General features: G+C 41.0%; 2 protein-coding genes across 2 annotated transcripts in view; both read right to left on the bottom strand.

Annotated features, from left to right (window-relative positions):
• Positions 1-311: 311 nt before the first annotated feature.
• On the bottom strand, positions 312-4,922 carry irx4b (iroquois homeobox 4b). Its single transcript, XM_008331241.3, has 6 exons — positions 4,430-4,922; positions 3,910-4,098; positions 3,713-3,825; positions 3,023-3,179; positions 2,773-2,932; positions 312-2,429 (listed from the first exon to the last, which is right to left on the bottom strand). Exons 1-6 carry the CDS (start codon positions 4,472-4,474, stop codon positions 1,993-1,995), a joined length of 1,101 nt encoding a protein of 366 aa, XP_008329463.1. The 5' UTR covers positions 4,475-4,922; the 3' UTR covers positions 312-1,992.
• An 11,240-nt stretch (positions 4,923-16,162) lies between these two features.
• irx1b (iroquois homeobox 1b) overlaps positions 16,163-16,810 on the bottom strand; it is a 3,978-nt gene continuing 3,330 nt past the window's right edge. Inside the window, exon 5 of the mRNA XM_008331240.3 lies at positions 16,163-16,623. Coding sequence (XP_008329462.1) covers positions 16,575-16,623 — 49 coding nt within the window. The 3' untranslated portion in view covers positions 16,163-16,574. The remainder of the gene's footprint in view (positions 16,624-16,810) is intronic.

The raw sequence follows: 16,810 nt of genomic DNA, 5'->3' as shown, positions 1-16,810 counted from the left end.
TTTTTTGGCTCTAACAAAGGGGTGATTCCTGGTGCATGGAGGTATGGTACGGTAGAGTGTTTGTAATTGGGCCCGGTTTATATATAGCGTGTACTTTTGCAGTTATTCCCTGTGTGCTCTCGACCCCGGAGACGTGTCTCTTGTCATGTCTCGAACAGCTAAAGGTGAGAATACTTCATTCAGTGCTGAGCCTTTTGAGTCTCACCTGACAGTCCTTCAGTTTTAACATCTGCGACTATTACGAAGAGGACCAAAAATAACGTATGTCGTAGAAATAAGACATTACTGCATGCCCTGTGTTTACGTTGCTCCATGCAGTATTTTTGAACTTACATATGCAGTATATAACATATAAAAAATACTTTATCGTCAACATACGGCATTTAAAAAAAGTAGATATTTTTCTCAGTGACTAATAATATCTTTAGCTTTTATTCTTAAATTTGTCACTGTTTAAAACCTAAGTTCAACAAATATGTTTTGCTGCAGCTCGTACATGGCATGGCTTTATTTTCATAAATAAAGTGTATGATATGAGAAAATGAGTTTCGAGACATAACATGGGAGCACAGAAGGAACAAAAGGACCAAAAACTTCACCGAGATGTCATTATTTATCACTTTAAATTTTACTTATTTATAAGGCGGGAAAAAGAATGGAATTCTCGGTTGAATTTGTCCTGAATTATTTAATCCGAAATTGTCAATTCCATACAAAGCCCAGGCAAATCTTTCCTCTGTTCTGATAAATACTTAATCACCGTTCCTTAATTTAAAAAAATAAATAAATAAAATAGCTGGAAAAAAAACAGTGGCCAAAACATGTCACTGCACTTTTCTGTGTTATTTTGAACATTTCTATGACAAAACATTGTGTCTTTGAAACATTTTTTGTTTTCGTATCGCATGCCAGAAATACATACTCACTTAGACATTGGTACATAAAAGTACTTTGGTGGTTTATTAAAGTATTTCCTATACAGGGGACCGTTTCGCAGTCCCAGGTTGACCGAGTCAAAAGCTTCCTAATGAAAAGGGACGCATCGCTGATTGCGGTTCTATCTGGCGCTGAAGTGGAAGAGGCATCGATTTAACAATTTAGCAGTAGCCTCCTCTGTGTGTTTCCATTAGTCACGGCCGACTACCACCAACTCCCCCTTCACCTTCTCAAAACACAAACACACCCACGGTATATCACACTATTCATCAACAGCATTTAACATTTAAACTGATAGCGGTAGAATGTAGCGTAGTGATACGGTAACGCTTCGTCATGCTAAAGAATACACCCTTCATTTTACTGCGGTGCAGGTGTTAGCGAAAGTGCAAGTCTGCAAGACTGTGTATTTTTTAACGTGTATGTGTGTATAGCAAAACGTTGAAATTGCGTATAGTTACACAAGTGTCTGAATACAGAGGGTCCTCGACTTACGTCGGAGTACGTAGCTAGGTTGTAACACACATGCTGTACATAAGTAGCTATGTCACTCGCCTGCGCTAACGCAGCGGCAACATCGTAATCAAAAACGTAAAACATTAGAAGAGTACTGACTTATGCCTGGGAGTCGTAATGAAGGGCAGAAAATTCCCACAACAAAACAACAAAAACTGAAGCAAGTGAATGTAGCACAACTGGCAAATGTAAACAAAGCCATCTTGGGGCGTATAGCGCTGTGTTACGATGTAACAGTTTTAACGCCATATGTCGAACTTTTCAGAATACATTTTTGGTAGATGGCGACGTAACCCCGTAACACAGTAGGCGGTGGACTTCGTAAACCTAGCCCCTTTTACGCTGAATATAAAAAGGACTTTGCGTCCTTTAGTTGCAGTGTACGTTACAGAAAGGTTCGCATGATGTGAAAGGAAATCGTTTAGCAAAGAGTCAAATGGTCACATCGACCAAATGCAGTGCAGCAGTTTTTAATATCTTTAAAACGCCATGGTCTGGACGTCACGGTAGATGTCGACCGTGCGGATTTTTCAGGATTAATCAGGTCTTTTGTTTTGCGTCATCATTCCCGGGAAACACTCCATCCACCCATTCTCTAAGCGTAGCAACTGGCGATTCCTGCCGCCTCTCGACCTTCGTCAGCGCCATGCTTAGCGGGTAGACAGGCGAGGAGGATCCGGTGGATGACAACATACAGGACGGGTATTCTGGATGCTCGCTAGCATCTAAAGCGTTTGCGTTTTCAATGTCTAGATTTGGATAGAAGGGGGCGTTCTGGTACTGAATTGCTGTCAGCGTTGAAGTCTCGTTACGGTTTGAGGAAGTTTGTCGCGCGAGTTCCATCTCTACGAAGTCCGAGTTCGGGTTTGCGTCCTCGTCCTCAGGCAAGAATCGCGGCTTCGGTTCGCTGTCAGACGTGTCCGAATCCAACAGGTCAAAGTCTTCCAGATCACTCTGAAGGCCTGCACTCTGCTGTTCTGCAAAACAACCAGAGGCGGACAAAGTACTAAAAAATGTAATCGAGTAGAAGTATCTTTGCTTAAATTCTACTCAAGTAAATGTACCCATCTAAAAATGTACTCGAGTGAAAGTAAAAACGGTTTTATTTGAAATTTACTTTGAGTAAAAGTTACTTGGTTACTTAATTACTTAGCTTACTTTGAGTAAAAGTTACTTGGTTACTCAATTACTTAGCTACTCAATTACAGTAACATGAGTACATTTAGTAAATGTGTTCCTTTCCACCTCTGAAAATAACATCGCCTATTATCACGTAAAAAAAAAGCTAATGTAACGAGTGGCAGATTTAGTCGTGATTACCAGGCCGCTCGGTGTCATCGCGCGTGTCAAATGTTTTCTCAGCTTCATCGCTGTCATCGTCACACCCTCGATCGTCTGACCCCTTAGAGGCCCTCGGCGACCATGTGACCTTGTTCTCTTTCTTCAGCCTTCTGCGTGCGTTGGCAAACCACGTGGACACCTGAAGAAAAGAGAGTTGGAGAGTCGGAGATGGTGACGACAGGAATAGAAATGATCCGATATTTCAAATCTCATTCTAGATGCCGGGCACCTGTGTGAGGGTCATCCTGGTGATGATGGCTAACATGATCTTCTCTCCCTTCGTGGGGTACGGGTTCTTCTGGTGCTCCTGCAGCCAGGTCTTCAGGGTGCTGGTGGTCTCCCGCGTTGCATTCTTACGGCGCGAAGCACTATCTGAGCCTGAATACCTTTGGAACAGAAGTCATTAAGAACATTTTAAAATTCAGAAAATTCTATGGTGCTTGTGTCAAACCCAAGGCCCGTGGGCCAAATGTGGCCCGTCGAGTCATCACCCCTCCACACTTTTTGGGCTTAGGAGCTACTTTTCAAATGACCACACTAAAGTGATCTGCACTGAAAAGGATAAATATATATATATTCATATAAACTGAACATACTTTATACATACAATATATGTCGGCGTGCTGATTAAATGCATGCATCTCTATGACACAATGAGATTCAATTCTTACAGTATATGGTCACTACTACACACACACCCTGTAGAATTATATATATGTATCTATAAATATATGTACATATATATGTTTATATTTATTTTAATTTATTTGTTCATTATCTACCAGTGATCTCTCTGTAATCTACTGGTAGATCCCGATCTTCTTATGCGGCATTAGCCCTCTGTTTTTATATTTACTATATATTTATCACTCATGAATAGCTGCTGTAGAGATAATATACTATATATTACAAGACTTACCCATATTTTTCATTAGTATATTGTCCAAAGGTGTGTTCATAGGGGTAGTAGGCAGCACCCTGAGATGTTTCCACATACACAGATGAAGCTCCATCCGTGGCTTCCGGCGGCCCCTGAAACACAAAATACACTTTCATATATATATTTAGCTATACGTTTAGCTCAAACAACTCCACACAGCAGTAAAAGAGTCTCACTCTGGAATAAAGAGCCGAGGCATCGCTTGGCCGTGTGTTGTAGTAGCCTTGGCTCTTCACATACGGGCCGCTGTAGACTCCGACGCCGGGGCCGTTGGTGACCTGGTGACCCGGGGAGTGCAGCGCAGCGTGAGACGGAAAAGTTGCCGAGTCTAGACAACCAACCAGAGAGTTGGAGGTCGTCAGGAACTTCCACGAGAAAAATCACAATAAAGTCAGTGCGTCTCTTCTTGCAAGACTTCGAAAGAAATCACAAAAAATAAAATAAAATATGGAAAGATAACATACTTAAAAATATATTTAAAAATAAATTTAAAAATATATAAAAATATATAACATATTTAAAAATATATTTAAAAAATATATAAATGTTAAAGTGTTTATATTGGCAATTTAAGCAAGCTAAGAATATTTGTGATTTTTTTTTTGTTGATAAATCAAGAACGTCACTTCATTGTCTAAATGTTCCAGTAACTCATAATCTCTAAAATGAAATACAATAAAATAAAAGTATAAATACCTGTGGTGTGGTTGGACAGGAGTATCCCAGCTGAGAATAAGCCATGGCTCGAATCACAAAATCACAGGAGACAGGAGAGGAAAACACGCGGCTCTGTAACGTTTGCTCGAGTTCTCCTTGATCAACTTTCCATGCGTAAAAACCCGCATTTCACTCCATCCATCCAAACGGAGACGCGCGGACCTTTACGCACGGTTCTGTTTTTTTTTTTAAGACTACGCAGTCACACAGTCCAAGAAGTAAGTTCTCCACCTGCCTGCTGTGTCACCATCAGTGTCCTGGCAGCTGCGGCTGCAGCTTCCGCTCTGTAGTGACGGGCTACGATCCGACGACAGCGTCTGCGTGCCTTATGATCAAACCATTCATCCCACCGTGAGGCGCGTCTCAGCTTTAAGGCGCGTCTCTGTGACGTCGGCGCGGACTGTGCGGTCCTTGGTTCATAACACGATGAAGAAACTCTTCTAAGAGATGCTCTCCTCTCTCCCCCACCACCCGCCCCGACAGCATAAGTGACATGTTTCACGTAAATGAACATGTGCGACCCCACAACTTCATACCGCAGGCTGCACGTGACTGCCCCCAGGTGTTTTGAGGGTGTGATTAATTACCCAAGTGCATGTGTGTGTATCGAAACGGTACGGAAAATAAAATAAATTCCAAAATAATAGTATCTACACTTAAACACATAAATTATACACCGCACACGTTTGACAGGAACAATAAATGTTATTTAAATCACTCTCAAAGCGTGATCCAGATTAAACAGGAAGTAGTTACCGGAAGTAGATTTAATTTAATTACCTTTTTAATGACGAAAATAATAAATAAATAATAAAAATAATAAATAATAATATAAATAATAATAATAATAAATATAATAATTTAATAATAATTTAATAATAAATAATACAATAAAAATTCAAGTTACACTTAGTTCAGCACGGATTAGCAGGCCCTAACTGGCTATAGTAAAAACAATTATTTTTCTCAAGTTCTGCCCATTAAAGGAAGTCAATGCAGTTTTCCAATACACATAAAGAGCGCACACTTCCTTGTGTACCAGTACGCACTATGGCCTGAGGGAGAGATCGGTGACGTGACACGTTGACGCCACATCGGCACCGGATGATTGATGACTACAACCTAGCATTAGCATAATGGTGTTGCCCTGTAGTTTCGATAAGTTGTCACGTCGGAGAAATCTCCCTGTCATCTCACCCACATATTCATGAGTGAGGGAATTTAAGGCACATTATTAAAGGAACAAATGAATGGCTTGTCCTGTTTGTTTATTTATTTATTTATTATTTTTTTTATCAAATACAGCTTTATTTGCCCTCAAGAAATGAAGTGAAGGTCTATAGGGAACACATAGATAGAACGTTAGTGGTCCCTTGGGGATTACCTTCCGGAAATTAGGGTAAAAACTCACAGGAGGGGGGCGCCATTGAGTATGTAGTTCGAACTATGGGGCTCGAACCCAGAAGTTTTAAATTTTTTATATATTCAGTTTATATGAGTAAATATACATAGTTTTTTTTCATTTTCAAAATTCATTAAGTGGACCAGATTGACCCCCCCAGCGGACTGGTTTTGGCCCACGGGCCATATGTTTGACACCCCTGCCGTAAATAATGCGGTAATAGTGCATTTTGCATATATACATAAATACATACATATATACATGTTTGTGTTGGCGTGTATGTGTATTTGTTTGTATGATGTTTACATATATACAATAAAAACTTTTCAGATTCTGATTTTGATAAAATGTTGAATGTTGTGATGTTACCCTTTCCAGAGTCAAGCATCTTTTAAAGACCGGGACATTGGATTTGTTGCTAGATAAAAAATACTTTACTTGTGAGCGGAGGAAAAATATAAAGATCTAACTGAGAGAGCAGAAGAAATCATTAATAGCCAAGGGGATCTGAAATCAAACGATGTGAAGTTATGGGCTGAAAGGACAAATATTCCCAGTGCACCCAGAGTAAGGGTGGAACAACAGGGCTGCATCACCAGAAAGCATCCCGGAGCCCCCACCGGAGAGGCAGCATCTGTGTACAAGTACTTGATTGACATTCCATTTGTCCCGTGAAAGGCGCTCATACGCCGAACATGGACTAACTGTCTTAACCTCATCTGTGCTCAAGGCTCAGAAATGAAGTTATCTTTCCACGCCGCCTTTGCACGTCCTCGCACAAAACACGCGTCACTCAAGGAGAACGGCGTTTTTGTGCTGCAAGTGACAATGAACAAGATTGTGTTTCACATAGTTTACGTGCAATACATAAAACACGGTACTGATCTCCGAGCAGAGGCCGCAAGAAACTTCCAAGCTGACGTTCGTTCTCCTGAGAAGAAAGACAAGAATCCACGCATCGGAAGTGCGCAAATTATAGTATTTCCATCTTTTTGAATATTCAATGGACCGCTTATATATTAATATATCATGTGTTTATATATTTATAGCATCGCTCTAGTATATATTTCTCAGAGCCCCGTGTTTGTTAGACCGTGATTATATCTTTCCGATCTCAAGCCCCGCACATCAATCTTTCATTTCAAGAGCACAAGGTAAAAACCAGAGAGAAGGAAAAGCATTCTTATTCTGTTCTTCCAACATTCAGATTGAACTGTAATGCTAATGCTAATGTAGTAGCCTCGGACATCGGGCTGCACTGTGTCAGAAAAAGACCAGAACACCAAACATGGCCTCTGCCACTTACTTTTACTCGAGTATATTAAATTAAATGGGTACTCATTCTTTTACTTGAGTAGAATTTCAGCAAAGTAATGATACTTTTACTTAATTACATTTTTTAGTATTTTTTAGAAATGTACTATTTTACCAAGGTGTTGATGCTAAATGAAATGACAATCCTATCAGAACATGTTAAAAAAAACGACTATTTCGTAACACAATAAATTATAGTTCCGCCATTGTAACTCTAGTGGTTATCAGTGTGAAAATAACAAACGTAGATTTTCAGTGGTACAGGAGTAGCCGATACTGGTACACAAGCCTAGAGTGCCCTCTAGTGGCTATATATTTTAATATATATGTCGCACCTGAGTATAAGTCGCAAACCCAGCCAAAGGATAAAAATAGTGCAGAAAATTGTGGTTATTAAGAATCATGGGTAATGAAGGCGGACCTCTGCGTCCAACGCAGGGTGTAGTTCATTTCTCAGCACCCCAACAGCGCTCCAACCAGGACCAAGTGCAAACCAGGACACATCGTACTGTATGTGTGGAAGCACTGAGCAGCAGCCATTGTCACACTCTCTTCTCTTCCCAGTGTCTCTGCTCAGGTATAATTAGAGCTTCAGATCTGAGGCTGCTCCACTCTGAGCGAGCCACTATAAATGTCCTGATCCTCTTCATTAATGATGTAGGACGCAGGAAAAGAGACAAGCTAACCCTCTTAGCTGCTGCGCTCTGTGTGTGTGCAGGAGAGAGGGATGTGTGCGGGGAAAGGCAGGGGAGGAGAGGGAGACAGGTTCAGGCTACAGGCAGCTCTTAAGAGTGTGTACAGTTGTGCGCCGAGCCCTGGGAGGCCGGGCCGTATTCTCCCCCATCACTTCCACTTCATTACCCCGTGAGCGGACATACATTATTCAGCTGTTGGAGCCTCAGTCCGCGGGGACCGATAGAGCCTTTAACAAACACAATGACCTACCTTAAGTCCCCACACTGATCGCCTGTCTCAATCTCTATCTGTCCACTAACATCGCAACTCCGACGGTATTTCATTCAAACTCACTTTTATTCTGTCTTTTGAACATCCGGAATTTTCACAGGTCTTCTTCCGATAGTCGGAGTCTTTTTTTAAATTTTACATAAAAAATATAAATATTTGGATGGATGCACTTCCCATCATATGTAATGATACCTATAAATAATAATAAGTAAATGTAAAGAAGTACTAGTGTACTAGATACATCTTCATATTTAATGAAATATAATTTGACAAAAACATTATCAACATGAAGTGTTTGTTCTTTTGTTCGCTTTCAAAATTTATCAAGCGGGCCAGAACGAACCCTCCTGATGGGCCAGATTTGGCCCGCGAGCCATATGTTTGACACCCCTGGTCTAAATAAACACACAGTTTCTAAGATTTAAAGGATTTAAATCTTCTTTAAACTAAAACAGTGTTCACATGCAAATGGCAACACAAATGTATTAATTAAAAAAATTAAAAACTGCAAGTGATTTGATTTAGTTTTAAGGGATATTTGCAAAAACTGCAAGTGATTTGATTTAGTTTCAAGGGATATTTGCTGACAGAAATGTAATAAAGTAAAGCGGTTACCAATTTAGACAGTTAGTCATGTAAATCTTAAATCGATAAATTCAAGGATCTGGTTATATGTAAGAGCACACAAATAACTTACAAAGCAGGAAATAATTTACTACCTGAAAGTATCCAGAAGATGTTGACAGAAGAATGTATTTGCTCTAAATAAACGTGTTACATTTAGTAAAACCAGGAAGTAGACGGGACCCAACATACAGCACTAGAGAGATGATGTTCAGTTTTTGTTCATATATTCCAAAAACAAATTAATCAGGACGAGTGAGACTGATTAACAGAGAGTCACAGCACACAGGTGAGAGTGATGAAGCTGATTAACCCAGGAGAGACAGACAGAGTTCAGTTTTATTCCAAACGATGAAACTAAATTCAATAAACTAATGTGTGAGACAATGCTAAGGGTGATTAGCATTTATTTTAGAAAAGAACCTCTGCTTTTCAGTAAAATCCTGTCCCATTTTACCATATATGAAACTCCTGAGATTAGTGCCTACAATGACTGCGTCTCACTTAGTAAGATCTTAGGCGCCCTCTTGTGGCGCATATAGGAACTACAACATATACAAATACAATCTCAAATTAATAACACCTACAACACTAAGGGAGAGGGGGAGGGATGCTGGTGGTGCCGCTGATATTCATGAAGGCAAGCCAAGTGCTCGCTCACTCTCTCTCTCTCTCTCTCTCTCTCTCTCTCTCCCCCCTCTCTGTGGTGACACACAGCTCGTCTGCAGAGACAGAAGGAGCAGGACAGGAACAGGACGAGCGAGGATGGAGCCCAGTGAACGACGGCCCAGCCCATCTGAGCAGTGAGGAGCCAAGGTGAGTGTGTTTTCATCCCTACATGCTAGCGCCTGTGTGTGTGTGTGTGAGTGTGTGTGTGTGTGTCATCTCGTACCAATGCGTCTGCAGACGAACAGGACTACTACTACTACTATTACTACTAATGATTGTTATTTTTATTATATAGTATTATATAATACATATTATTATTATTATTATTATTATTATAGATTATATTTCTAAATATCCACAGCAGAAGATCTTAAGTTTAACTTATCTATTATTTATTTATTTTTATTTATCTGTAATTTTAAATTACTAAAGCTGTGAAATCCTGTTTTTTTTTTTTTTCTTCCATAAATGACCACATTTTGCTTGCCTCAAGTACCGGCACTCAATAAATCCTTGAAAAACTAATGGCATGCAGTTGACAGTGAGCTGTATATGATAGCTGTTGATTAAATGCCGCTTTCTGCCGAGATGGCGCTCTCAGGGGAAGGAGCGGGGGGGCAATAATTTCCTCAGATTGCCCCTGTGGGAACGTGGATGTTGGTTTTTCTCCGTCCACTCCAATCACAGCGCTAATGGAGAGGCGGGTAAGCATCTGTGACAGTGGGGAAACCAGATCTTAGCTCCTCGGCTGTGTATGTGTGTATGCCGTCGCAGATAAACAGTTGCCGGTTGCACACACACACATACACACACACACATGCTCATACTGAGGTGGGAGGAGGGGGCGGGTGCAAGCTGGACAGGGTTAATATACTCCATTAAGTTCTATTATCCTTAAGGACTTGGGCGGATGAATGAAGACTCATAAAACAGTTGCCGGTTGCACACACACACATGTCAGAATGATAGTGTGTGTGTGTGTGTGTGTGTGTGTGTAAGTCAATGCCTCGATCTCATGTGTAATTACACTGTTAAGATATGTGACCCCAGAGACTGAGTCTGTCATTATCCACAGAGTGGACGACAGCCTTCGCAGTGGCACGAGGTTTAAGGCAACAGTCTGTGTCTTTTCCTGCAGTATTTGTACCACAATACTCATAGGTTACTCAGTATTATTGACAATATGCATATATGTATTTATCAAGTATATAAATACACTTATATAAAACATACTTATTGTGGTATATTATTACAAGTTACTTGGTACGTATATATTTATTTATCCATCCATCCATCCATCCATCCATCCATCCATCCATCCATCCATCCATCCATCCATCCATCCATCCATCCATCTATCTATCTATCTACAGATATACAATACGGTTGTAAGTTATTTAAAATATTTGTGGAATAAAAGCAAAAATGAAAGATTGACAGCCAGTGTCTGTGCCTTTACCTTTAAATGATAATGAGCCACCAGGTGCTCCACTCACCTCTTCGACGCCGAGTAGGCAGACAGTCAAAAATGTATCAAAACCCTAATCACCGTATCAAACATGTCGCTCAGTTATCAACCCAAAGTTCTCACACCAAACTACCGCCGAGTCCAGCCAGTTTGTTTAGACTGTGTAAACAGGTTTGAACCAAGAACGTCAAACATTAAACCGATTTTTTTTTTCACACTTGTACAAAGCCGGACCACATATGAATTCATTTTGTGTAGCTTTCTGTTTTCGGACAATAATAATTCAGTCTGGAAACAAAGGCGCAGCAAGTCCTTCGTCCCCCCCCTCCCGGTACTCAAACAGCTCATCGCTAAGCTAAGTTGCTACGCTATAACAAACCGAAGGATAAACATTGTTTCAAAAAGACTGAAAGGAGCCAGCGATGCGCACACTCACCCACCAACCCTAACCCACTGCCCTAATCTGATCCGTCCCTCAGATTATACCTATGAATGGTCAAACGGGAGAAAAGACTCACCCCCCCGCCCTCGACTCCCCCTTCTTTTTCATAGCATTTGTTGTGTGTGTTTTTTTTCACCCCTGTATATTAAATTTGTCTCCTTTTACAGCCATTGACAGTGTTTGCTATTGGTCTACGCGGCGCCTGCAGCTGCAACGCAACAATAAACTCGGCCCTCGCTAAACTCAGTATTGTGACACTTGCGGAATTACCCATGAGTTTTGATACTTTGCCTTTGTGTGTGTGTTTAATTCCACTAATCCCTATAGAGGAACAGTGAATGGCGCACCTTCCCTATGATATCCAAACATTTGATCACGGAAAATTATTCTTTTGACAAAACGACAACAGATTTAACCCGCTGCCCTGTTATCCTGCCATGGCGTGTATTAACTTTATTGCAAACGGGGAGGTACATTTACATTTCAAATTAAGAGCTCAGCGGCTGAGATGCGCACAAACCCCCGTACCCGAAGCGGGACGCAGGGTCCGAGAAAGAGATCGGGAGACTCGGAGTTTGTTTCACGCCGTACGAAATGTTAATATTTTGAAAAAAAATGTTCACGACTTCTTTGGGTTTGTCAGGCTCTTCTTCTAGCCCCCTAGAGGTCAAGCGGAGCAAAGCCTATTTGACAAATAAACCCCCGTCCCACCCTTCATCTGTTTCTCGTCCTTTCTCCACGGACAACTCTCTTGGCCTCTTTCTTCGCCTTCGCCCCTCTCTTTCTCATCTCCTCTCCTCTCTACTTGTCATTTCTCTACGGATGGCCTTCGCAGCGGGGGCTATAGAGTCCCAACTTGTCTACACTTACCCCCTGCGTTGACTGACCAATAGGGGCAAATGCACAGAGTGTCCCCCCACCCTCCCTTTTAACACTCTGCCTTTCTGCCTGAGCCAGATCATGCTCTCTGTTTTCACGACCTCTGACCCCAGGCCATGGCAACAGTGGCAGGAATGTAAGGATTGATTGGCAGGATAAAGAGCACGTCCCCCCCCCCCCCCCCCCTCTCTTCTGCACAAGCAGATTTAATACACTTTGAGGGGCAAACAATGGGAGATTGGGGCCTGATGGGATCACTGATGAGCTGATAACTGTCAAAAGAGCACGTCGTCTTTACGTGAGCCTGATTATCTCTGTGTGGCAGAGGAAAGGCAGGGGTAGACGGTGGAGGAAAGGGTAACTGGCAGGCGATTCACCCCATGCAGTGTCTCTCCAAAGGGGAGAGAGACGCGCACACGAGGGCCCATCCGTTAAGCCGGGCACTCTCTCATCCAGTAGGGGCCTTAAACAAGTCCATTCAGGTGACTGGAGGTTCATATACATGTATATTTAATGACGGGGATTAGGTAAAAGTGTAAGGAGTGTGAAGAAGAACACACGGGGCAGGGGAGAAGAAGGGTGAGTGGGTCGTGTGTGTGTGAAGAGAGGGAGAGCGATAAGGAAATAGCAGTGGGACGGACAAATCGCAGACAAATCGCAGACAAATCGCAGACAAATCGCAGACAAAACGCAGACAAAACGCAGACAAATCGCAGAAAAATCACAGACAAATCACTGACAAAACAAAGAAATCACAGAGAAAACACAGACAAAACTAAAAAAACACAACTTTAAGTTCAGTTACACTGTACTTTTGGGTTTGCTGACCTGCTTTCACTCCTTTTATAAAAAGAATGTTTTGGACCAACTGTGTAGTTGATTTCGCAGCAATTTCTTGGCATTTTCCAGTCCTATAATGCTTAAGTTTTTTTTTTTTTTCTTTTTTTCATTGTTATACTGTTTGGATACTTTGAGGATCATTCTGGCTGGGATGAAGTGTTCGAAAAAGTGAAATTAATTCAAGAGGAAAGGCAGCTGATATCCTCCTCTGTAGCACTGATGGCAGTCTGTCAGAGTTGGCAGAGGAACTAAAAATGGCCTCAAGTGTCTAGCTCCCCTTCCATGCTGTTCTCACATCAATGACAGTTCTTGGTGCAGCATCTCTCACTCTCTCATTTGCTCTCTCCAGACTCAAGTTTGCTTTTTCCGTCTCTTGTTTATTGACTCTGACTCCCCTTCTGCAAACAGATGTGTGGGAGAGTGGCTAGAACAATGTGTGAATGAATTATGATAGACAGACTTTAGAGTTGAAGGAGTGAGAGGAGGGAGAGAGAGGGGGGAGGGGAGGGGGGGGGCACTGCAGTGCCTGAAAACACAAACACAAGTCCCAGCTGCAGACTTGCTTTTCTCCGAAAACCACTTCACACACACAAAGACAAATAAGGTGTAATTTGCACGGTATGAAATTTTGGAAATTATGTGAGGAGACTGTAACCTCCGTTTATGTCAGTGAGGAAATACTAATATGATACAACCATCTTCTTTTTTTTTTTAAGCTTCTCTTTATACAAGGAAACTATTTCAAATCTCACTGACAATTACGCTAAGTGTTACTTGTTAAACAAAAGCCATAATTGTTGGTTTCACTGATGTTGCATTTTCAAAATGGAAGTTTCTGTGCCAGCCTATGGGGAACTTACAGCGCCCCCTCACAGCTACGGCACGCGTGACCTCACCGCTGCGTTACAGTGGTCGGTGGAAGCTGAAGACAGTTTCATGAAACTCAACCGGCGTCTGTCCAACGCGGCAGATCTGGCGATCCCTGACTTCTCTGTGCCGTTTTTTTTTGGAAGTAAATGGTGTGGTGTTTCAGAAATTTGAGATTTCGAGAAAAATATCCTACGTTCGCGCATGAGGGCATCAACATAGCAGGCAGCATGGGGGAAGGAGAGCCGCATGTCAAGGTCAGGCAAGACCTACGGAATACGCCGTTGCTGACAGATGCTGACGTAACACTCCACTCCGCAGAAAGCAGACACCCACTGTGTAATGACGCGTAGCGGGTGTGGCACAACTATTACAAAAAATGTGGCAATGAACCATCTGCTAGCGGTACCGACAACACACACTGTTGTAGCATATATCAACTAGGCAGTTGAGTTGATATAGACACACCTCACACGGCGGAGTGAGACCTCCTGAAGGTGGTGAGAACCAAGGTGGACGGACGGACCTTATAAGGGGTATACTTGTTCACTCCAGTCCATTGTTTCCCAAAGACTGGGTCGCGACCCTCAGGTGGGTCGCAAGAGATTTGTCTCACATCATGTTTCCCAGAAGTTTACGATTAATGTCTATTGACGTGGGTCGCGAAGGTTTGTGTCTTATAAAATATGGGTCCCCAGAAAAAAAAAGTTTAGGAAACACTGTTGGAGTCAGTGTGTTGCTAGTCAAAATACAATAGTCTACAGGTCAAAGGTCTTTATTTTTATTTTAAATTTTTTCTAATAATCATTTGATATCTTTTAAGCAATCCGTATAATCACCGCATTTTCCGCTTAGAAACTTCAAGATGAGAAATCCATATCCATACGACCAACCGAATCCATCGACTACTGTCTGACAACATACAGCAGTAACCCATAACACCTCAGAAGGAATGACATATCAATTTAGTATTTGTCCAATTTTCCCCCGTAACGCCTAGCAAAAACATGGATGGGTTGTATTCCTTGTACGCGCTCTCTTTGGAACCGTATTATTGTACCAACTGCCTTTGATGGCTCCAGCCGATGACTACGAATCCGACCAAGAAGATCAGCTTTAAACAAGTGTTGAATTGTAAGTGAAATGTACGTGAAAATCTTAGTGCCTCATGATTACCAAGTAGTGAAATGATTGTATCATAAAAGCGAAGCTTCAAGGATGGAAAACTACCGAGAGTTTGAGTGACAGAGAGTGGGAAATGCACTGGGTGAGTCAGATCCCGAGAAGAAGGACAAGGCCATCCAATCAGAAGAGGACAACGTTTCAGGGAAAGACAGTTGGTCAGACTTCGTGAACTGACGTCCTATGCTGTTGATCAGGGACACGTGGATCTGACCCAGGATCTGTGTTTAAAGTTAGGAAGACATACATGATCACCACCTACTGGTGATGCGTTCGTTTTTAATAGTTTTTTGTTTGTTTGTTTGCTGTTTTGTTTTTAGCTAGACTGTTGTTGTTAGGTTCATGTTTGTGTTTGTGTTGATGCGACTTTGAAGATGAGTTTTTGTCAAATTTTTTGATTTAAAATAATTATAATTAGTTAAATATTAGTAAAATATTGAATATTCAGTGATTTGTTTTAATCAATTCCTAGATATTTCAGGCAAACCCCATTTTAAATTCCAGGCGACCTGATAAGGGGTCATGACCCCAAGTTTGTCAAACTCAAGTTTGTAAAACTTAAATAAAAATGTAAGCAATTTTTTTTGTTGACTGTTTTCCTTCTCAGCTGCTGTTTACGAGGCGAGACACTGTTTACTTCCTGTTCACCCATACTGACCTTTTCACGCGCCATCCATGAACCTGTAAACGTCGAGGATTACGCAAACCCCACACTGGCTGCTGGCCTTTCCTGCTCTCTGATCCATATTTCAGAAGCAGCAGTGGCGGCACCGTGGGGTTATAATCTGACATTAAAGCGAAGGAAGGCCAAACACCGGGTGCACAGATGTTACATCATCAGATCCTAAAAAAAATATATATATATATATATTTACATTTTAATTTCTGCAATATTTGCAGCAGCTTCCTACATATAAAATTAAATTATTTTTATATATTTATGTATTTTATTTTTCTATCAGTAATGTCTTCATAACAAAAATTGATATTATTAACAATAAAATTATATTTATTTTTTCTGATATGTGTTTTAAAAAAAAAAAACATCTACAAATCCCGCTGTTTCCAAACTTTCTGTATCAAATTTGAACAATTATGTACAATTTCCAGTCAGGCATAATTCTCCTATAGTAAGTGACTATAATAACATTTATTTAGTTCGCAAAAAATATATTCTTTAAGGACGAAATAATATACTGTATTTACAATTTTAAAAGTTTCCATTGACAACAGGAAAAGGCCAGGAAAACGAAAGAAAAGAAAAACCACAAAGGAAGAATAAATCTCTGACAAAATCTCCAAAAAACAAACAAAACAAAAAAAACCAAAACAATCTCTTTCGCAAGTAGAAGCTAGTTATACTATGACAGGTGACCCGTGAGCAACATAACTTTTATCAAACTGTTCTTTCATTAAATTAAACGTTCTTAAAATCTCTTCTCTCTCTCATTTTTTCCCGCTGTTTGTCTTCTCATAACGTTGTCGTCAAAGCTCGTTGTGTTGTTGTCCCGTGGTGAGGTCTGGAGGGAGAGAGGAGACGGTGGAAATGAGCAATTTAAAACACATTTTTCTAAATTAATTTATAAAAAAATCACTTTTCGTCTAAAAGACAGTAAGACTTTAACTATTAAAATTATATTCATTTTTGTTTTTGTTTTTCCAGCGTCGACGTCACTATTTTGACAGACGTCAGAGGCTTCACACATT

This window comes from Cynoglossus semilaevis, chromosome 18, assembly GCF_000523025.1.
Source record: "Cynoglossus semilaevis isolate Cse_v1.0 chromosome 18, Cse_v1.0, whole genome shotgun sequence".
In the NCBI taxonomy this organism is placed as follows: domain Eukaryota; kingdom Metazoa; phylum Chordata; class Actinopteri; order Pleuronectiformes; family Cynoglossidae; genus Cynoglossus; species Cynoglossus semilaevis.
The sequence above is the reverse complement of the archived record's forward strand: the minus strand, read 5'-3'. Positions and strand labels throughout refer to the sequence as shown.

Bases quoted from the DNA above. Each gene is read 5' to 3' on its own strand.
- irx4b (XM_008331241.3), bottom strand. From the start codon at position 4,474: ATGGCTTATTCTCAGCTGGGATACTCCTGTCCAACCACACCACAG. The intron at 3,826-3,909 runs GTGAGACTCTTT...TTTGTGTTTCAG, and splicing joins CCTCGGCTCTTTATTCCAGA to GGGCCGCCGGAAGCCACGGA. The intron at 3,180-3,712 runs GTAAGTCTTGTA...TCTGTTCCAAAG, and splicing joins TATACTAATGAAAAATATGG to GTATTCAGGCTCAGATAGTG.